This window comes from Phyllobates terribilis, unplaced genomic scaffold, assembly GCF_046119375.1.
Source record: "Phyllobates terribilis strain yellow unplaced genomic scaffold, ASM4611937v1 Scaffold_5__5_contigs__length_657084704, whole genome shotgun sequence".
In the NCBI taxonomy this organism is placed as follows: Eukaryota; Metazoa; Chordata; class Amphibia; order Anura; family Dendrobatidae; genus Phyllobates; species Phyllobates terribilis.
This window is the reverse complement of record NW_027362765.1, coordinates 23,854,961-23,878,655: the sequence shown is the minus strand read 5'-3', so window position 1 is coordinate 23,878,655 and position 23,695 is coordinate 23,854,961. Positions and strand designations below refer to the sequence as shown.

The 23,695-nt window shown below is 42.8% G+C and overlaps 1 protein-coding gene across 1 annotated transcript in view; it reads right to left on the bottom strand.

Moving 5' to 3' along the window:
* The window catches only part of LOC141271392 (uncharacterized), a 115,879-nt gene extending 103,633 nt beyond the window's left edge, over positions 1 to 12,246 (bottom strand). Inside the window, exons 1-4 of the mRNA XM_073681483.1 lie at positions 12,040 to 12,246; positions 10,744 to 10,854; positions 10,563 to 10,660; positions 8,758 to 8,815 (exon numbers count right to left, since the gene is read on the bottom strand). Coding sequence (XP_073537584.1) covers positions 8,758 to 8,815; positions 10,563 to 10,660; positions 10,744 to 10,828 — 241 coding nt within the window. The 5' untranslated portion in view covers positions 10,829 to 10,854; positions 12,040 to 12,246. The remainder of the gene's footprint in view (positions 1 to 8,757; positions 8,816 to 10,562; positions 10,661 to 10,743; positions 10,855 to 12,039) is intronic.
* Between the last annotated feature and the right edge of the window lie 11,449 nt (positions 12,247 to 23,695).

Here is a 23,695-nt window from a genome sequence, read left to right as displayed (position 1 = left end):
GAGTACCAAATGTTTCAAACCAATTTGCTCTAACGGTTTCATCATTTTGAGATTTCCAATACTCTGTTAAAATCCATTTTCTTTGATCTGTATTTAAATTATTTGCCATTATGTGTTATCTGAATTATCTGAAAAGAAAACAGATTTGGGGGAGATCTATCTGTGAAAACTAGATCTGTGAAACTGGCTCAGTTGCCCTTAGCAACCAATCAGATTCCACCTTTCATTTTCCAAAGAGTCTGTGAGGAATGAAAAGTGGAATCTGATTGGTTGCTAAGGGCAACTGAGCCAGTTTCACTTTACACCATGTTTGATAAATCTCCCCCTTCATAACCTTATTACACTTTCTGTCCACCTACTTTTGGACCACCCTGTACTGTGGGGCACTATATGGGGCCATTATACTATGGTGCATTATGTGGGGCCATTATACTGTGGGGCACTGTGTGTGCCTATTATACTGTGGGGCACTGTGTATGCCCATTACACTGTGGGGCACTATATGGGGCCATTATACAGAGGACTCGACTACTCTGAAGAGAGGTGTAGTTACTGATGTCACTGCTCATCACAGCCACCAGGTCTTGCGGAGCGCAACGGGACCCAGAGTGGCTGCTACAGCCTTTGGAGGGTTGTTCTCTGAACAAGGCTCCAAAGCCTTTGGACGTCAGATTCGGGGAGCGCCATGGACTACGGCGGACATGCATGGGATTTTTTTTTTTTTTCAAAAATAAACTGGTGAACCAGGGACAGTGTCGGGGAGTCTTTATTCAAATAAAATTTATTTTTCTGTGTATTTTTTTTTTCATTATTGGGTTAGTAATGGGGGTGTCTGATAGTTGCCTCTCCACTACTAACCACAGGGCTTGATGCCAGATGGGATTTTTGAAAATTCACAGTTGTCATCAATCCCAACTATCCCCGATTGTCACCACACCAGGGCAATTGCCGTATCTAATGTGATGCGCCAATTCTGGGGCGGTTGTGAGCTGATATTTTTAGGCTAGGAAGGGCCCAATAACCAGAGACCTTTCCAGCCTGATAATATAAGCCTACAGCTGTCTGCTTTACCTTGGCTGGTTACCAAAAATAATGGGGAACCCACATCATTTTTTTTTATTTATTAGGGTAAACACCCTTAAGTGGCACATGAAAGGCACTATAGGGTGCAGGTTTATTGTATGTAGGGGGGCTTGTGAAATTATATATCTACAGGACGTTTATTCTATAGCACCACTTCTCCCATAGAAGTGGACAGAGCAGGGTTACACAGTGGTTTAATGTGTAACTTTGCTCTGTCGACTTCTATGGGAGCAGTGGTGTAATGTGTTACCTCACTCTGTCTACTTCTATGGGAGCAGTGAAATGTGTGACCTCCGCTCCGTTCACTTCTATGGGAGCAGTGGTGTAATAATAATAATAATAATAATAATCTTTATTTTTATATAGCGCTAACATATTCCACAGCGCTTTACATACATTATCATGCTGTCCCCATTGGGGCTCACAATCTAGATTCCCTATCAGTCACAATCTAGATTCCCTATATGTCTTTGGAGTGTGGGAGGAAATCGGAGAACCCGGAGGAAACCCACGCAAACAGGGGAGAACATACAAACTCCTTGCAGATGTTGTCTTTGGTGGGATTTGAACCCAGGACCCCAGCGCTGCAAGGCTGCAGTGCTGACCACTGCGCCACCGTGCCGCCCAGTGTAATATGTTACCTTGCTCTGTCTACTTCTATGGGAGTAGTAATATAGTGGACAGAGCAGGATCACACATTACATACTGCGTATCTAATCCCATCCTGTGTGATACACTCCACTGAGCCCAATATCTAATCCCATCATGTAATACACTACACTTAGCCCTGTATCTAATCTCAGTGTGTTAAGCCCCCGTCTCACATAGCGAGATCGCTAGCGAGATCGCTGCTGTGTCACGGTTTTGGTGACGCAACAGCGACCTCACCAGCGATGTCGCTATGTGTGACACTTTGCAACGATCAGGCCCCAACTGTGAGGTCGCTGATCGCTGCAAAGTGTCCTGGACCATTTTTTAATCGTTGCTCTCCCGCTGGTCAGCACACATCGCTGTGTGTGACCAGTGGGAGCAGCGATCAGGCTGGTAACTATGGTAAACATCGGGATACTAGGGGCACACGCGCACCTAGTAACCCGCTGTTTATCATGGTTACGAGCCTGCTACGGTGAGCGGTAACCTCCCGCTCACTGTAGCAGAGTGGTAACCATGATAAACAACGGGCTACTAGGAGCGCGTGTGCCCCTAGTAACCCAATGTTTACCATAGTTACCAGCCTGCTCCTGCTTCAGCAGGCTCGTAACCAGGAGCAGAACATCGTGGAAAGATTCTTTCCACGATGTCGCTGCTCCCCTGATCGTTGGTGAGCCTGCCTGTTTGACAGCTCACCAGCGACCACATAGCGACACAGCAACGATCCCTGACAGGTCGTATTGTTGTCGGGATCGTTGCAGCGTCGCTAAGTGTGACGGGGCCTTTACTCTAAGCGTATCTAATCGTGAACATGATACACTCCACGTATCTAACCCCAGCTTATGATACAGCGAGCAACACAATCTAACAGAATCGGTGCTTCCGGCCGTCCTCGATGACACTCTACTTGTCAGTATTACTGGCAGTCACCAACAAAATAGCTCCGCACTGTGATCCTAAACTTCATCCTCCTTTATCCTGTTACAAACACCCAGAAGGGGAGGAGGGGAGGACATCACACACGTGTTCAGACCCCACCCACATTTACTGCAGTTGTAATGTGAGCTAGTTGTACACTAGGTTTTCAGGGCAAATTTCAGCAGTTGCTCCTCCTAGTGTTTAAAAATGACAATAACAAACCTTTTAAAATTATTTTTCATATTTTACTTCATTAAAAGTAAATCATAATATTTAAAAAAAAAAAAATTAAAACATTAATACTTTACATTTTTTCAATTGTTGTGAATTTTTTTTGATGGCACCTTCCCTTTAAATCAAAAACATAAGTTAAATCAAAACATTGTTCTAATAGCCTTCTGTCTTGTCCAGGCAAGATTCTTTTGTTGAGCAGTGGCTTTCTACTGGCAACACTTCCATACTAATATTATTGTTCAGCGTCCTCCTAATGGTGAACCATTAGCTAATGTGACATAGGCCTTTAGTTGCTCAGAGGACATCTTGAGTTCCTTTGTGATCTTGCCAACTATTATATGCCTTGCGTAATATGTGTTGGTCAACCATTCCTGGGGACAGTAATAATAGTCTTCAATTCCCATCATTTGTACACAATCTGTCTGACTAAGGGTTGGTGGAGGCGAAACTCTTTAAAGATATTTTTTTAACCTTTTCCAGCCTGATAAGCATCAACAACTTTTCTTCCAAGGTCCTCAGAAATAGTCTTTGTTCATGCCATGATATATACTACCGTTCAAAAGTTTGGGGTCATTTAGAAATTTCATTATTTTTGAAAGAAAAGCACATTTTTTTCAATGAAGCTAACATTAAATGAATCAGAAATACACTCTATACATTGTTAATGTGGTAAATGACTATACTAGCTGCAAACGTCTTGTTTTTATTGAAACATCTACATAGGTGTATAGAGGCCCATTTCCAACAACCACCACTCCAGTGTTTTAATGGTACATAGTGTTTGCTAAATGGGTAAGAAGGCTAATGGATGTTTAGAAAACCCTAGAAAACCCTTGCACAAGTATGTTAGCCCAGCTGAAAACGGTTTGGCTGATTTGAGAAGCTATAAAATTGACCTTCCTTTGAGCTAGTTGAGAATCTGGAGCATTACATTTATTTGTTCTATGAAACTCTCAAAATGGCCAGAAAAAGAGAACTGTCATGTCAAACTCGACAGTCTATTCTTGTTCTTAGAAATTAAGGCTATTCCATGGGAGAAGTTGCCAAGAAACTGCAGATTTCCTACAATGGTGTGTACTAATCCCTTCAGAGGAGAGCACAAACAGGCTCTAACCAGAGTAGAAAGAGAATTGGGAGGCCCCGCTGCACAACTGAGCAACAAGACAAGTACATTAGAGTCTCTAGTTTGAGAAATAGACGCCTCACAGCTCCTCAACTGGCAGCTTCATTAAACAGTACACGCAAAATGCCAGTGTCAACGTCTAGAGTGAAGAGGCGACTCCGGGATGCTGGCCTTCAGGGCAAAGAAAAAGCCATATCTGAGACTGGCTAATAAAAGGAAAAGATTAATATGGGCAAAAGAACACAGACATTGGACAGAGGAAGATTGGAAAAAAGTTTTATGGACAGACGAATCAAAGTTTGAGGTGTTTGGATCACACAGAAGAACATTTGTGAAAAGCAGAACAACTGAAAAGCTGCTGGAAGAGTGCCTGACACCATCTGTCAAGCATGGTGGAGGTAATGTGATGGTCTGGGGTTGCTTTGGTGCTGGTAAAGTGGGAGATTTGTACAAGGTAAATGGGATTTTGAATAAGGAAGGCTATCACTCCATTTTGCAACGCCATGCCATACTCTGTGGACAGCGCTTGATTGGAGCCAATTTCATCCTACAACAGGACAATGACCCAAAGCACACCTCCAAATTATGCATGAACTATTTAGGGAAGAAGCAGGCAGCTGGTATTCTATCGGTAATGGAGTGGCCAGCGCAGTCACCAGATCTCAACCCCATTGAGCTGTTGTGGGAGCAGCTTGACCGTACGGTATGCAAAAAGTGGCCATCAAGCCAATCCAACTTGTGGGAGGGGCTTCAGGAAGCATGGGGTGAAATTTCTCAAGATTACCTCAGCAAATTAACAGCTAGAATGCCAAAGGTCTGCAATGCTGGAATTGCTGCAAAGGGAGCATTCTTTGACGAAAGCAAAAATTGATGGAGAAAATTATTCTTTCAAATAAAAATCATTATTTCTAACCTTGTCAATATCTGGACTATATTTTCTATTCATTTTGCAACTCATTTGATAAATAAAAGTATAAGTTTTCATGGAAAACACAAAATTGTCTGGGTGACCCCAAACTTTTGAATGGTAATGTACATCCATGTGTTGTGAAAATCAGACTTTTATAGTTCCCTGTTATTTATATAAAATATCTTGATTTTGACTGATTTTCACGGCCAAATACAGACCTGTTTCCAATCTTCCCTTTATCTTTAAATTCCTGGAACGCCTGGTCCATTCCCGTCTAATCCGCTATCTCTCAGACAACTCTCTTCTTGACCCTTTACAGTCTGGTTTCCACTCTTTACATTCTACTGAAACTGCCTTCACTAAAGTCTCTAATGATTTACTATCAGCTACAGTACAGACCAAAAGTTAGGACACACCTTCTCATTTAAAGATTTTTCTGTATTTTCATGACTATGAAAATTGTACATTCACACTGAAGGCATCAAAACTATGAATTAACACATGAGGAATTATATACTTAACAAAAAAGTGTAAAACAACTGAAAATATGTCTTATATTCTAGGTTCTTCAAAGTAGCCACCTTTTGCTTTGATGACGGCTTTGCACACTGTTGGCATTCTCTTGATGAGCTTCAAGAGGTAGTCACCGGAAATGGTCTTCCAACAATCTTGAAGGAGTTCCCAGAGATGCTTAGCACTTGTTGGACCTTTTGCCTTCACTCTGGGGTCCAGCTCACCCCAAACCATCTCGATTGGGTTCAGGTCTGGTGACTGTGGAGGCCAGGTCATCTGGCGTAGCACTCCATCACTCTCCCTCTTGGTCAAATAGCCCTTACACAGCCTGGAGGTGTGTTTGGGGTCACTGCCCTGTTGAAAAATAAATGATGGTCCAACTAAACGCAAACCGAATGGAATAGCATGCCGCTGGAAGATGCTGTGGTAGCCATGCTGGTTCAGTATGCCTTCAATTTTGAATAAATCCCCAACAGTGTCACCAGCAAAGCACCCCCACACCATCACACCTCCTCCATGCTTCACGGTGGGAACCAGGCATGTAGAGTCCATCCGTTCACCTTTTCTGCGTCGCACAAAGACACGGTGGTTGGAACCAAAGATCTCAAATTTGGACTCATCAGACCAAAGCACAGATTTCCACTGATCTAATGTCCATTCCTTGTGTTCTTTAGCCCAAACAAGTCTCTACTGCTTGTTGCCTGTCCTTAGCAGCGGTTTCCTAGCAGCTATTTTACCATGAAGGCCTGCTGCACAAAGTCTCCTCTTAACAGTTGTTGTAGAGATGTGTCTGCTGCTAGAACTCTGTGTGGCATTGACCTGGTCTCTAATCTGAGCTGCTATTAACCTGTGATTTCTGAGGCTGGTGACTCGGATAAACTTATCCTCAGAAGCAGAGGTGACTCTTGGTCTTCCTTTCCTGGGGCGGTCCTCATGTGAGCCAGTTTCTTTGTAGCGCTTGATGGTTTTTGCAACTGCACTTGGGGACATTTTCAAAGTTTGCCCAATTTTTCGGACTGACTGACCTTCATTTCTTAAAGTAATGATGGCCACTCTTTTTTCTTTACTTAGAATTTGTATTATGGCAAGAAAAAAAGCAGCTAACAGTCTATTCAGTAGGACTATCAGCTGTGTATCCACCTGACTTCTGCACAACACAACTGATGGTCCCAACCCCATTTATAAGGCAAGAAATCCCACTTATTAGACCTGACAGGGCACACCTGTGAAGTGAAAACCAATTCCGGTGACTACCTCTTGAAGCTCATCAAGAGAATGCCTAGAGTGTGCAAAGCAGTCATCAAAGCAAAAGGTGGCTATTTTGAAGAACCTAGAATATAAGACATATTTTCAGTTGTTTTACACTTTTTTGCTAAGTATGTAATTCCACGTGTTAATTCATAGTTTTGATGCCTTCAGTGTAAATGTACAATTTTCATAGTCATGAAAACACAGAAAAATCTTTAAATGAGAAGGTGTGTCCAAACTTTTGGTCTGTACTGTATACTGTCGGGGTTCCTCAAGGATCAGTCCTAGGCCCCCTTCTTTTCTCCTTATACATTGCTCCCATTGGACAAACAATCAGCAGATTCGGTTTTCAGTACCATCTCTATGCTGATGACACCCAATTATACACCTCTGCTCCAGACATCACCCCTGCATTACTACAAAAGACCAGTGATTGTCTTTCTGCTGTGTCTAACATTATGTCCTCCCTCTGTCTAAAACTGAATCTGTCAAAAGCTGAACTATTCGTATTTCCTCCCTTCACTAACCTACCTGTGCCCGATATTGCCATTTCCGTTTGTGGCTCAACCATTACTCCCCAGCAACAAGCCCGCTGTCTTGGGGTCATTTTTGATTCAGATCTTTCCTTCACTCCTCAAATCAAATCACTCGCTCGTTCAGGTCATCTACACCTCAAAAACATCTCAAGAATCAGGACTTTTCTCACCTTTGACTCGGCAAAAACTCTTACTGTAGCTCTTATTCACTCTCGTCTGGACTACTGCAACTCTCTACTTATCGGGCTCCCTCTTACTAAACTCTCCCCTCTCCAATCCGTCCTTAACGCAGCAGCCAGGATCATATTCCTCACCAACCGCTACACCGATGCCTCTTCCCTGTGCCAGTCATTGCATTGGTTGCTCATCCAATATAGAATTCAATTTAAACTTATCACGCTTACGCACAAAGCGCTCCATGCTTCAGTACCCCCCTACATCTCCTCCCTTGTCTCAGTCTACCACCCTACACGTGCCCCCCGTTCTGCCAATGACTTAAAATTAAAATCCTCCATAATCCGAACTTTCCACTCCCGTCTCCAAGATTTCTCGCGTGCTGCGCCAATTCTTTGGAATGCACTACCCAGGACAGTTCGATTAATTCCCAATACCCACAGTTTCAAGCGGACCCTAAAAACCCATTTCTTTAGACTGGCGTATCGCCTCCAGACACTATCTGTCCGTCCCAGTTTTCCCCCATATTAAAATCTTCTCCAATTTCAGGTTCATACCAACCATGCACTTAATAGCCTCGGTCAGGACTGTACACATACTGGCAGGTGACCAGTCCATGTATTATTATTTATCCTATTTAGTATATCAAGGCTGCATTATACAATATATGTACATTCTACCTTTTGTGTCTCCCCCATTTCCTCAGACTGTAAGCTTGCGAGCAGGGCCCTCACTCCTTTCGATATGAGATATGCTTATTCTGTATTGTCTGTATAAGTCCCCCCTAAAATTTGTAAAGTGCTGCGGAATATGTTGGCGCTATAAAAATAAAAATTATTATTATTATTTTCATCCCATTGATTGAGAACACCAGACCCTAATTTCATCTTCAAATCATATACTTTTGAAAAACTCACAGCCATCTGATATTTGATCATTTTCCACATTTGGCTCTGTTTATATACTTTTAGGGTTTGGCCACAGCCCCACTATCAGTATTCGGTCAGTATTTTTTCTCAGGTGTGGGAGCTAAAACCAGGAGTGGGTGATAAATGCAGAATAGGTGACTTGTTTCTATTATACCTTTTCTCTGATTGTTCCTCACCTGGTTTTGGCTCCCACTCCTGAGAAAAAATACTGACCGAATACTGACCAAATACTGATAGTGGGGCCGTACCCTTTGTGTGAAAATATTAAATAGTTTTAAGTAAAATTTTTGCAGAAATATGGACAATTCTGAAGGGTTCACAAGCACCACTGTGGTGGAAGAAAATACAACTGAAAACCTGACAGACAACAGAACATAAAAAAAAAATGTAGCAGCCAGTGACTAATGAATATCTGTGCATCTAGTGGTTACTACTCACCTGGGCAGTTATCTGTAGGAATCTCCTCTTTACACCGCTCATGGGTCAGATCTTTACCCTGAAACAAATATTGTAAAAGTCACAGACAGATGGAGAAGTCACATCTATGATCAGCTCTAATCCTGCCATCTCCACCGTTCTCATTACACAAGTATAAAACATATATAGGTGAGTCACACAAAGTTAGAATATCCTCTAAAAGTTAATTTATTTCAGTTCTTCAATACAAAAAGTGAAACTCATATATTATATCGAGTCATTACACACAGAGTGATCTATTTCAAGTGTTTAGTTCTGTTAATGTTGATGATTATGGCTTACAGCCAACGAAAACACAAAAGTCATCTCAGTAAATTAGAATACTTAATAACAACAGCTTGAAAAATGTTTTTAAAATCCGAAATGTTGGCCTACTGAAATGTATGTTCAGTAAATGCACTCAATACTTGGTCGGGGCTCCTTTTGCATCAATTACTGCATCAATGCGGCGTGGCATGGTGGCGATCAGCCTGTGGCACTGCTAAGGTGTTATGGAAGCCCAGGTTGCTTTGATAGCAGCCTTCAGCTCATCTGCATTGTTGGGTCTGGTGTCTCATCTTCCTCTTGACAATACCCCAGAGATTCTCTATGGGGTTAAGGTCAGGCGAGTTTGCTGGCCAATCAAGCACAGTGATAGTGTTGTTTTTAAACCAGGTATTGGTACTTTTGGCAGTGTGGACAGGTGCCAAGTCCAGCTGGAGAATGAAATTTCCATCTCCAAAAAGCTTGTCGGCAGAGGGAAGCATGAAGTGCTCTAAAATTTCCTGATAGACGGCTGCGCTGATTTTGGTCTTGATAAAACACAGTGGACCTACACCAGAAGATGACATGGCTCCCCAAACCATCACTGATTGTGGAAACTTCACACTAGACCTCAAGCACCTTGGATTGTGGCCTCTCCACTCTTCCTCCAGACTCTTGGACCTTGATTTCCAAATGAAATGCAAAATTTACGTTAATCTGAAAACAACACCTTGGACCACTGAGCAACAGTCCGGGTCTTTTTCTCCTTGACCCAGGTAAGACGCTTCTGGCGTTGTCTATTGGTCATGAGTGGCGTGACACAAGGAATGTGACACTCGTAGCCCATGTCCTGGATACGTCTGTGTGTGGTGGCTCTTGAAGCAATGACTGCACCAGCAGTCCACTCCTTGTGAATCTCCCCCAAATTTTTGAATGGCCTTTTCTTAACAATCCTTTCAAGGCTGCGGTTATCCCGGTTGCTTGTGCACCTTTTTCTATCACACTTTTTCCTTCCACTCAACTTTCCATTAATAAGCTTGGATACAGCACTCTGTAAACAGCCAGCTTCTTTAGCAATGACCTTTTGTGGCTTACCCTCCTTGTGGAGTGTGTCAATGACTGCCTTCTGGACATCTGTCAAGTCAGCAGTCTTCCCCATGATTGTGGAGCCTACTGAAAACAGACTAAGGGACCTTTTTAAATTCTTAGGAAGCCTTTGCAGGTGTTTTTTTTGTTAATTATTCTAATTTACTGAGATAATAACTTTTATGTTTTCATTGGCTCTAATCCATAATAATCATCAACATTAACTGAAATAAACACTTGAAATAGATCACTCTGTTTGTAATGACTGTATATAATATATGAGTTTCACTTTTTGTATTGAAGAACTGAAATGAATTAAGTTTTTGATGATATTCTAATTTTGTGAGAAGCATCTGTAATACTGGTGGATAACACAAGACTTTCACAGCCGTCTACACATCATAGGGGAGATCTCATGACACCTTCTTTCCATCTACCTGATGATCCTGAGGAATATTGGGACTTTCTTGTTTACAGTCCTGTGGAAGAAGAGGATGGGGACATCTCTCTGGTGTTGTCCTGTTACTGGATAGAACTGGAGGAAACACATACAGGGACTGAATTCATTCTTTACATACAGATAATTATAGGCCATGTGTATTTAGTCCTGTCTATTACCTGGTGATGTGAGGGGCTGGGGATCCTCCACCATAACCACCTTGTACAGATCTTTGTGTTTTTCTAAATACTCCCACTCCTCCATGGAGAAATATATTGTAACCTTCTCTTCTGCAACAAAATACATTGATTCTTTACTTTTTTCACACAAATAATCAAGCAATGAGCGAATCTTTTGAAATTTAAATTTGCCAGCTTTGCCGAATTGCCAAAAGTCAGAGCATCAAAATAAACAGGGCATTGGAACAATGACAATACTGGAGCCAAAATTAATACTTACACATACATAGATAACCAAAAGGGTAACAATGTTTTGAACTTTGAATTTCAGGCTCCATATCTAACCATCCACTACTTCTTCAAGCGTGAGACTACCATAATTTTATAGACAATCATCTTGGCTATCTCACACATAAATTTGACTTGCATATGATTAGTTATGCAGATTCTTGTCATGTTACTTCATTGTTACCGTTTTGCTCCGGGTGGTGGAAAAATCTTTTTCTTCCTGTATACCACAAAATACAACCTGTTCTCACATTCTCTAATAGCTCAATGTGTTATTAGGATGATTCCCAAGTGAAAGGTCACTGGTTCAAATCGAGGAGCGACCATGAAGAAGATTTCCCAAGAAAAGAGAAACAGCATCATCCAGCTCACCGATGGCAATCTTTCGGCCAAGAAAATTGCCAAACTGCATCATGTGAGTGCCATGACAGTTGGAAGAAGTATACGAAATGAAGTCCGTCCATCCTTTCAAAAGCCAAGAGGTGGACATCCAGGCACAATACCAGGAGCAAAACAGTAATAATGCAGTGAGATGACAAGAATCTGCATAAGTAATATGCTAAAGAGTTGCAGGTCAAACTTATGTATGAGATAGCCAAGATGATTATCAAGAAAATGATGGTAGTCTCATGTTTGAAGCCGTAGTGAATGGTGAGATATGGAGCCTGAAAGTCAAAAGTTCAAAACATTGTTACCCTTTTGCTCATCAGTGTACATTTGATGTTCGAAAAAAAAAAAATTGAACAATCGTGAAACCACTTATGATAATGGCATCCTGCTCACTTATACACGGACATTTACTGGGTGACGGGCTTAGCTCTGATCGCTGCTGTTAGAGGCGGATGTCGGCTTTATAGAACATAAGGTCAGGGTTCATACACCCGCACCCTAAATAGACCGTACCAGTACATCCGAGGTCGGGAAGGGGTCAAGATAACATCCAAACCACTGAATTCCAGCACACAGTGATTCTGTACGCACAGAGGGGCGGCCCCTCGGCCTTCTCACCGCTCGTTTCCTCTATCCCCACCGGTATTCCAACTTCTCTGTGGCACGAACCTTCCGCCGTCTTCTCACCGTCCCTTCTCCAGTCACGCGCTCTCCTCAAGACAACAGATCACAGCGGAGCAGCCAACTGCAGCAACCTACAATATATAGCTTTAATGTATTGTTCCCTACTTACAGGACCTGTGATGAGGTCACAGGAGGGGAGGAGTCAGGGGTCACATGATCAGGGGCCTCAGTGGATGCAGGACTCTGCTGTGCTGGTTGTCATGGTGCTGGATGAGGGGAAGTTTGTGTGTGGGGTCAGGAGGGGTTTACAGTGTGAATGTAGCAGAGCCGCGTGTGTACGAGGTGTACGGAGCGGAGCCGCGTGTGTACGAGGTGTACGGAGCGGAGCCGCGCGTCTACGAGGTGTACGGAGCGGAGCCGCGCGTGTACGAGGCGTACGGAGCGGAGCCGCGCGTGTACGAGGCGTACGGAGCAGAGCCCCGCGTGTACGAGGCGTACGGAGCGGAGCCCAGCGTGTACGAGGCGTACGGAGCGGAGCCCAGCGTGTACGAGGCGTACGGAGCCGCGCGTGTACGAGGCGTACGGAGCGGAGCCGCGCGTGTACGAGGCGTACGGAGCGGAGCCGCGCGTGTACGAGGCGTACGGAGCGGAGCCGCGCGTGTATGAGGCGTACGGAGCGGAGCCGCGTGTGTACGAGGTGTACGGAGCGGAGCCGAGCGTGTACGAGGCGTACTGAGCGGAGCCGCGTGTGTACGAGGTGTACGGAGCAGAGCCGCGTGTGTACGAGGTGTACGGAGCGGAGCCGAGCGTGTACGAGGCGTACTGAGCGGAGCCGCGCGTGTACGAGGTGTACAGAGCGGAGCCGCGTGGGTACGAGGTGTACAGAGCGGAGCCGCGTGGGTACGAGGTGTACGGAGCGGAGCCACGTGTGTATGTACAGTGGGTGAAATAAGTATTGAATATGGCCCCATTTTTTTTAAATCTATTTCTAAAGGTGCTATTGACAGGAAATTCTCACCAGATGCTGGTAACAACCCATCCAATCTATACAAGCAAAGAAATCAAACCATAGATGGCTATAAATAAAGTTATGTGTAATACTATGACAGAGGGAAAAAGTATTGAACACGCTTTCTGAAATTTATTTAAACATTTTCTACAATAGCCTTTGTTGGTGATGAAGCTTCAAGACGCTTCCTGAATGGAGAAACTAGTCACATGCATTGCTCAGATGTGATTTTGGCCTATTCTTCCACACTGATGTTACATGATATACTAGTTTCCGTTAGCGACTACATCCATCTTATGTGTAGGAACATTTCCTGTAACATACGTTTCATATTTCAGACCTGAGCTATGATTTGTTTTTTTCATGCAGTAATTGTCGGCGCAGCCTGTGTGAATTGTTATGTGGAACGGCCATTCATCAGACATGATATATTCCAATGGCCGCGTACCCTACAGTAGCCACGTACGCTATGCCGCATGCTCCTATTAACCCTTGCTCTGCTGACACTCCTTTACCTCAGGTGCCATAATTTCAGTGCACGGAGACATGTTCTGCTGACGTGACCTGCTGGGATCATTTTTAGGTCAAAGAAGTATACTACGTAGTACTGGAAAGGAGTGGGCTGGAAATTGCCCAACAGAACAGTAGTGCTTTTCTGTGAATGATCCTGTGTGTAAATCGCCTCATCTAAAATTCCATGTTGGTCACACACAACACTACTGCTCTCTGCAGTGGACCACCCAACCGGCAGGAAGGAGACAATACACCTTAGTTATTTCTTACACTGCTGAGGTAAAATGAAAGCTGAGCTTTGTTTGGCTGCTAAAGGCAACAAAGACATTTACAGTAGGACCATTCTGACAAACATCATCCTGTACAAAACACAGCAGGGGGACAGCGGGCTTGTTATCGATGTTCACCCTGTATCACTTGATACTGTTTATTGCACAGCAGAAATGTTGGATTTTGGCCCTTTTGCCTTTCTTCCAAGATCCAAGTATTTTTTTCTCGTACATGAAATGTGGATAGTTTTTCATTGGTGTGCCAGATGTGCTTTTCTTCCCTTTTGGTCCTTATTTTATCAGGTTTCATTCAATTAAAAAATAAATTGTGGAGGTTTCTCAAGCTTCTCCTATCAACTGATCAGTGTAAAACATCTCACTAAATTAGAATATCATCATTTATTTCAATTCTTCAATACAAAAAGTGAAACTCATATATAGAGTCATTACAAACAGAGTGATCTATTTCAAGTGTTTATTTCTGTTAATGTTGATGATTATGGCTTACAACCAATGAAAACACAAAAGTCATTATCTCAGTAAATTAAAATAATTAACAAAAAACACCTGCAAAGGCTTCCTAAGCATTTAAAAAGGTCCCTTATTCTGTTTCAGTAGGCTCCACAATCATGGGGAAGACTGCTGACTTGACAGATGTCCAGAAGGCAGTCATTGACACACTCCACAAGGTCCCAGAGTTCCAATTTTCATTTGGAAATCAAGGTCCCAGAGTCTGGAGGAAGAGTGGAGAGGCCACAATCCAAGCTGCTTGAGGTCTAGTGTGAAGTTTCCACAATCAGTGATGGTTTGGGGAGCCATGTCATCTGCTAGTGTAGGTCCACTGTGTTTTATCAAGACCAAAGTCAGCGCAGCCATCTACCAGGATGTTTTAGAGCACTTCATGCTTCCCTCTACCAACAAGCTTTTTGGAGATGGAAATCTCATTCTCCAGCAGGACTTGGCACCTGTCCACACTGCCAAAAGTACCAATACCTGGTTTAAAAACAACAGTATCACTGTGCTTGATTGGCCAGCAAACTCGCCTGACCTTAACCCCACAGAGAATCTATGGTGTATTGTCAAGAGACACCAGACCCAACAATGCAGACGAGCTGAAGGCTGCTATCAAAGCAACCTGGGCTTCCATAACACCTCAGCAGTGCCACAGGCTGATCGCCTCCATACCACGCCACAATGATGCAGTAATTGATGCAAAAGGAGCCCTGACCAAGTATTCAGTGTATTTACTGAACATACATTTTAGTAGGCCAACATTTTGGATTTTAAAAACATTTTCAAGCTGTTGTTATAAAGTATTCTAATTTACTGAGATAATGACTTTTGTGTTTTCATTGGCTGTAAGCCATAATCATCAACATTAACAGACATAAACACTTGAAATAGATCCCTGTTTGTAATGACTATATAATATAAGAGTTTCACTTTTTGTATTGAAGAACTGAAATAAATTAACTTTTTGATGATATTCTAATTTAGTGAGATGCACCGGTAGCTATCATTGTTGGTATAACCATTTGGACCAGCAGATCTGTCCCTGTATGCCCCTACTGGCACATAGGTGTTAAATACTGTGGTGTTGATGCTTTCACTTGATGTAGTGGTTCTGTCTGTACTGCATAGACAGGACAAGGTAAAACAGTATTTTAATGTTTTCTTTGCTAATTATAATTCTAGTTAATCTATGCCTATTCGCATCTGTGGGTAAAATTGCTAAAGTTTTGTTAGCTAGAAACCCACAGGAGAACAATATCTCCCTGAATTATGGATATATCATATTCATGTGTGGTATAGATGCATGAAGGATGTTCAGTAAGATGATTACTATATTGTTACTCTAGGAAGTTTCTGGGGAAAATATGACCCAGAGGATAAATGAGGGATAAAATTAGATTAGGATTGAATCTAATCACCTGTCCTCCTCTGACCTCAGTGGAGGGAGAAGTGAGGGGTCTGGTGACACCCTTTATAACTTGTCATCTGGGGAATATCTGTGTCAGACCCCAGAAGAAGCAACAAGTATTACAGATCTGTCCATATTTCACGTGACATTCTCCATCAGAAGCTCTTAGATCCAATTCGTAAGACTTACAGTGGTGGCCAAAAGTATTGGCACCCCTGCAATTCTGTCAGATAATACTCAGTTTCGTCCTGAAAATGATTGCAATCACAAATTCTTTGGTATTATTATCTTCATTTAATTTGCTTGCAAGGAAAAAACACAAAAGAGAATGAAGCAAAAATCAAATCATTGATCATTTCACACAAAATTCCAAAAATGGGCCAGACAAAAGTATTGGCACCCTCAGCCTAATACTTGGTTGCACAACCTTTAGCCAAAATAACTGCGAACAACCGCTTCCGGTAACCATCAATGAGTTTCTTACAATGCTCTGCTGGAATTGTAGACCATTCTTCTTTGGCAAACTGCTCCAGGTCCCTGATATTTGAAGGGTGCCTTCTCCAAACTGCCATTTTGAGATCTCTCCACAGGTGTTCTATGGGATTCAGGTATGGACTCATTGCTGGCCACCTTAGAAGTCTCCAGTGCTTTCTCTCAAACCATTTTATAGTGCTTTTGGAAGTGTGTTTTGGGTCATTGTCCAGCTGGAAGACCCATGACCTCTGAGGGAGACCCAGCTTTCTCACACTGGGCCCTACATTATGCTGCAAAATGTGTTGGTAGTCTTCAGACTTCATAATGCCATGCACACGGTCAAGCAGTCCAGTGCCAGAGGCAGCAAAGCAACCCCAAAACATCAGGGAACCTCCGCCATGTTTGACTGTAGGGACCGTGTTCTTTTCTTTGAATGCCTCTTTTTTTTCCTGTACACTCTATGTTGATACTTTTTCCCAAAAAGCTCTACTTTTGTCTCATCTGACCAGAGAACATTCTTCCAAAACGTTTTAGGCTCTCTCAGGTAAGTTTTGGCAAACTCCAGCCTGGCTTTTTTATGTCTCGGGGTAAGAAGTGGGGTCTTCCCGGGTATCCTACAATACAGTCCCTTTTCATTCAGATGCCGACGGGTTGACACTGTTGTACCCTCGGACTGCAGGGCAGCTTGAACTTGTTTGGATGTTAGTCGAGGTTCTTTATCCACCATCCGCACAATCTTGTGTTGAAATCTCTCGTCAATTTTTCTTTTCCGTCCACATCTAGGGAGGTTAGCCACAGTGCCATGGGCTTTAAACTTCTTGATGGCACTGCGCACGGAAGACACAGGAACATTCAGGTCTTTGGAGATGGACTTGTAGCCTTGAGATTGCTCATGCTTCCTCACAATTTGGTTTCTCAAGTCCTCAGGCAGTTCTTTGGTCTTCTTTCTTTTCTCCATGCTCAATGTGGTACACATAAGGACACAGGACAGAGGTTGAGTCAACTTTAATCCATGTTAACTGGCTGCAAGTGTGATTTAGTTATTGCCAACACCTGTTAGGTGCCACAGGTAAGTTACAGGTGCTGTTAATTACACGAATTAGAGAAGCATCACATGATTTTTCAAACAGTGCCAATACTTTTGTCCACCCCTTTTTTTAGGTTTGGTGTGGAATTGTATCCAATTTGGCTTTAGGACAATTCTTTTTGTGTTTTTTCATTGAAGACAAATTAAATGATACCAAAGAATTTGTGATTGCAATCATTTTCAGGAAGAAACGGAGTATTATCTGACAGAATTTCAGGGGTGCCAATACTTTTGGCCACCACTGTATCTGTATTCCATCTCTTTTGTTTCATACCGTTTTTTTTTCCCTGTATGTCTTTCATTATTCCATCTTTTATAAACTTTAGTTTAGCACTGTACTGTTTTTGTATATTACATCTAAAATTTAATAAGTTTGTCCCTCATTGCTCTAACATACCTAAGATCTCCATAGAGAAAATAGCTTGGTTGTGTTACCCTGTAGCCAGAGTGCAAGTTGTGTACTGTTCAGGAACTTGTGAAAGCTTGGTGTGCATGGCTACCGGCCTGGTAAAACACCAAGTGGTGGCAGCGAAAAGTGTGGTATGGGTGTATGAACTGGCTGTGAGGTGCGATTGTCTCATTGTCAGCCTATTGCGGTAGGTGAGTGGACGAGCGATTGTTGGAAGTGGTGTTCCTCTTTACAGTAGCATCTGAGGAAGGTGTGTCGTGAGCGAGTTATGTTCGGGACAAATTGGTGGCAGCGGTAGTGGTATTCATGACAGCATCCATTAATCCAAATGTATGAATTTGCACATCACCTATCTCTTGCATAACTTATGTGTCATACAAGTAAAATAAAGCAGCTGTGCTTACCAAAACCAGGTCACAATAATGCACCACAGAATGCAGCTGGCATCCATGATAAAAACCTGAGGTAGCACAGGTGCACAATACTGATAAAACAAACATCCTGCAGTGAATTAGTATTGTGACCAGGTATTGGTAAGTACGTGCTTTTTTTCTGTGAGGTGCTTTGGATTTGATGTCCTTTCAGTGAATTTTAGCGCAGGGACTCGCAAGACAATGAGGACCCTTGACGCGGGTTGCAAGCTTCTTTATTTTGGCCAAAACATCAAACAATACCTCATGTATTTTTTCATTTTTTGAAGGGTGCAGCCAAGCCCTGTAGTGGTGGTGTATCTGTCCCTGTGGGGTGCACTCATAAGCTAATAGTATGGGCGTGACCAATAGGCTATAAGCCGAAATCTCCCTTTTCTAAACTTATGAGTCTGCATTTCGATTACTATGCAACCTTCCTATGATTTCAGCCCCCTAAATTATTTATATCCACATGTAGCTCTTAAATATAAAATACAAAGCCCGCAATACCTTTACCTAGACAGTCTGCTCCTCCATTAATGAGAAATCAGTATTGGAATTGATATGCAAAGAAGTCTCAAGTACTTTTTGTTTGTGAAATCTCTTTTCAAGCCTCTGCTCTTGCCAGCTTAATTCCCATCCCAGCGCCACCTGTGTGACTTCAAGCGAAAGAGCTGGCAATCAAGCAAGAGGATTTGCCGCTGGGCAGGAAATAGAGTCGGAGTGACAGGCTTGAGAAGAGCTTCCACATGCCAAAAGCACTTCAGCCTCATTTGCATATCCATTCAAATGCCGATTTCTCAGGAATTGACTGTCTAGGTAAAGTTACGGCTGGTATTGCTAGATTTGTCTTTAAAAGAACTACATGTGCATATAAATAGTTGGAGGGCAGGGGTAAAATCCTGCTGACAGATTCCCTTTAACAGATATTAACAGAAATAATAATATTTTTTATTTATATAGAATAAACATAATCAGAAGCACTTTACAATTCAGAAGGGACAAGTACAAACAATAGCAAGCATTCCAGGGTAACAGATAGTTAATCAATTCATACAAGAGACGTGAGGGCCCCCAAACAGTCTTGGACAACTGAAAAGGTAACAACAAGGGTCCAAATAGCAACAGTCTGAGTTTTTATGAAGATGGTGAACACATTTTTCATCCTTTTTGATTGATCTACTCTGTTTCAGTCACCAATGTCTCTAAGCTTTGTATTCTTGGTTGGAAGGGTGGAGTGTGCATCTATAGTTAAGAGAACTTACTCCTTCAACACAAAGAACATTTTTGTTTTGGTGGCTCCAAGAATCGAACTAATTTATTCGAGTGGAATTGAATTCCACTCTTAATTTTACAAAAATCTGTATTCTTCAGCATATAGATTTTTTATAATTTGCTTCCCACAAATTCAGCTAAATGTGGCTGCAATTTTTCTTAAACGTAGTGAGCCAGGCAAACCGTTAAAAAATAAATCATACACACATCACCTCTCACCTGTCCTGCCGTTTGGTCTTCTGAGACTCCTTTTCCCATTCAGCTGTCATACGCCTTCTTTCCAGTATCTTCACTCCAGGATGTCCTCAAAGTCATCAAACTCTTGGAGGTCACTATGCACCAAGACAGTGCAGCACACGTTGTGATGTAATGATGCTCATTGTCCGGGTGACAGCACAGCGCACTATGACCTCCAAGGCTTAGTTGAACATGACAGCTGAATGGGAAAAACAAGAGGAGCGGAGGATCGAATAGAGGGGATGCAAGGACATCGGAACAAGTGAGTTATTTATTTTTATATCCTAAACTTACTATGCTCTGGGGCCTGGAAAGGAGCATTCAATAAACGGAGAATACATTTTCTGTGAATCAAATTTCCTTGTAAAATCCATGTGATTTGGAGAATTCAAAATTTGTCATCTCTAGTTGCTCCTATTTTCAGAACTTTTTAATATTTTCTTTTTTACTTGATTGTGCTGTTTGATTGAGATAGCACTTGCTGTAGTATGCTCATACCGCTCCGTGAACTTGCCCGTTCACTGTACAAGTCAATTGCACACTGATTTTTTTTAATCAAATTCTTCAAAATGACGCACATAGGTTATTATTTATTATTATAGCGCCATTTATTCCGTGGCGCTTTACATGTGAAAGGGGTATACAAAGCACAAGCAATTACAATAATTTTGAACAATACAAGTCAGCGACTGGTACAGGAGGAGAGAGAAATGTGCCCGCAAGGGCTCACAATCTACTTTTGCGCAAAATCAATGATTCTCTTTTTCTCGTCTTTTAACCTTTTAGAGCAAAAAGTCACATGAGCCAAGTGCCACTACAGGGTAGTCCCCGGACCTGCAGCAGCTGACCTGTGGTTCAAAGCAGAAATATGAGGCACCGAGGGCGAAGACAGAGACATGGTCAGACAGGCCGATGACTGGGCAGGCAGCACAGATTCAAAATAAAAAGCCGAGGATAGAATCGGAGAGCTCAGACAAAATGAGTAAACAAGCCGGGTCAGTAATACGAGTCAAAACAAGAATGCACCTAGACAGGTAAGTAGAGACGTACTGCAACTAGAACCTACATTGAAGCAAGATGTGGAATGAGGAGCTGTCTAATATACCCACTGCTGGCAGGGGATAGACCAGGGAAGCAAATCTCTTCAGGACACAGTGGTTTTAAATTCCTGCACAGTCTGGCCGCGCCTCACTATAGCAGGGTGAAGAGTTTTCAGCAATAGGAAGATGTAGCAGTGCTGGAAGTGCTGCACAAGGCAGCTCAGCGAGATGGTTTGACATAGAGGAGCGGAGCGGTGCACGCATTGAGCAGGACGGCTCTTACAAACCAAGAGAGTCACCGGCTTGACAGGCCACTGTACTGAAAGTGCGACACCTGAATTTTTTTTTCTGTTTCCACTAATTTAGCTGTTCTCTTTATTATATACCATTGCTTATTTATCTATTTTGACCATGACACCTTCTTTGCTATGGCCTATTAAGTTATATAAAGGATGATAATACACCCATTGTGTTTTTGACAACGAAAAGATAAATAAGTTACCTCTATTTGAAAAAACAAACAAAACGAAAAGTGGCTGTGTCCCTAAAGGGAACCAGTTATATAAAGAAAAAAAAAAACACTATTAACCTGCAGATATGTGGTTAATTTGTAGGTTAATGGTTATCTGAGGAAGGTTCTGCCACATTGAAAACACATGATCACGCAAAACCATCAAGATCCACTATGGATATCTCTCTTTGCAACTGCCAAACAATGACGTCACAGATGTGTTTGATGGTAGCATGTTTTGCCACGCAGGCTGCTCACAGTAGCACTAGCAACATGCGGTTTGGCGTCGTTATGAAAAATGTCTTCTGAGATACTTTGGAAAAATGGCAATACAACTGGTTCCACAACCAAATTAATGTAAATCCAAGTTGTTAGTGCACCCTCGATGAAGACTAGATGGGTCCAGCTACTATACATTATGCCACCCCAGTCCATAATTCCAGGAGGACTGTGTGACATTCCTTCTTGAAGGCCTCTTCATGGAGTTGCTCACGTGGTCTCCAGACTAATCACCAACTATCACTGTATTGAAGACAAAAGCGGAACTCATCACTGAAGAGGATAGACCTCCATTCCAGCCTCAATTGCGGATTTGCTCTGAACCATGATAGCCTTTGAGAGTGCTTGTGAGAGGTCACAAAGGTCCTACTTCCGGGATTATGGTGTGGGGTGACATAATTTATGGTAGCTGGACTCCTCTAGTCTTCATTCCAGGTACAAGAACATCTATTTCTCCAAAGTGTCCCAGGAACTGTTTTACAACACAACTCCAGACCGCTGGTTGCTCATGCTACTGTGAGCAGCCTGTGTGGGCTAAATGCACTACCATGTCCTACAGTGTCTCCATCCAGAGCAACTGAGTTCAGTGACCGGCCGCCGCACCGCAGATTATAACAAATGATTGGAGCAGGGGTGGAGACTCAGAACTGAACCAGGGGAGGGCGAGTAAAGAAGTTTCTTTTTATGAAACAAAATAAGCCTGGTGTCAGAGGTTTTCAGAACAAGGAAAAATGTAGGAGTTCCGACATTACAAGGTCATAGATGCCAATAAAAGGATGCAGAGTCTATGCAACTAATATTGTCCTGCCCAAGTATTCATACCTTAACGACTCAAATAACGGACCTTTCTGAAGTGGTCCAATCACCAGTACTAGTTCCTATTATTGGGTCTTAATAATAATAATCTTTTTATTTATATAGTGGCAACATATTCTGCAGCGCTTTACAATTCAGACAATTTACAGACATTATCGGCACTGTCCCCTTTGGGGCTCACAATCTACATTACCTATAAGTATTTCTTTGGAGTGTGGGAGGAAACCAGAGAACCCGGAGGAAACCCACGCAAACAAGGGGAGAACATACAAACTCCTTGCAGATGTCGTCCTTGGTGGGATTTGAACCCAGAACCCCAGCGCTGTAAGGCTGCAGTGCTAACCACTGAGCCACCGTGGTCTTACCAATGATGAGCGGTGGCAACTTTTTCTAACGTGGATGGTTGGATAGAGGATTCTATAACCAGTGGTATAATATGGTTAATATGATTATCCCTATATAAGGATGATTTAAAAAGAACGGAATGTGTGTTGTCAAACCTGAAATCCAGAGTGTAATTCTCATTTCACTATTTACATATGAAACGCCTATCAGCTCTACCTGAACTCCAAAAGTTCTAAGGCAATATCTTATCATATACAAAATAAAAAAAAAAATCTAGATTCAGAAAGATATTACTATTCAAAGCAGATGTTTATTCATCTTTGGTAATGTAATCCCCTAACACTCCATTATGTTCGAGTATGTCATTGGTCATGTCAGGGTGTTTAGGGTGGACACAGAAGCTTTAAGCTAAGCCTGCTCCAAGCAGTGCAGATGCCGCCTGTATTACATTGCTGGCATCTGCCTTTAACAGCAGCGATCAACACTACTGCCGATTTCAGCTATTAACTGTTTAATTGCTGCTATCAATCACTGACAGCTACATTTAAAAGGGTTGTCCAATACTTTAAAAAATATGCCAATGTGTTTTAATGCTAAATAGAAGCTTCTTTCTAATTACCTCCTGGTGCTGTTTCTGCCTGTGAGCGGCGCTATCGGGGCAGCTCACAGGCAGCACGTGACCCCCCGCTGACATCACGTCAAGTGAGGCGTGACTCAGCGCTGAGGTCCCCATGGTGGCTGCTGGGTTGTGGGTGGGGTTATTCCCAGCATCACACCCAGCATCCACTGCAGGCTTTCCCAATGAAAGGGGAGAGAGAGAGCGCGTGGTGGATGCCGGAGGTGACGTGCAGGGTAACCCAGCAGCCACCGGCGGAAAGCGGAAGAGGGACCCTCGGCTGCAGCCTGGACTTGTCGTGACGTCAGCGGATATCAGAGCCGGCTGCAGCCGGGGGTCACGCGCTGCCTGTGAGCAGCCACCGATAACGCAGCTCACAGGCAGAAACAGCACCAGGAGGTAATTAGAAAGAAACTTCTATTTATCATTAAAACACATT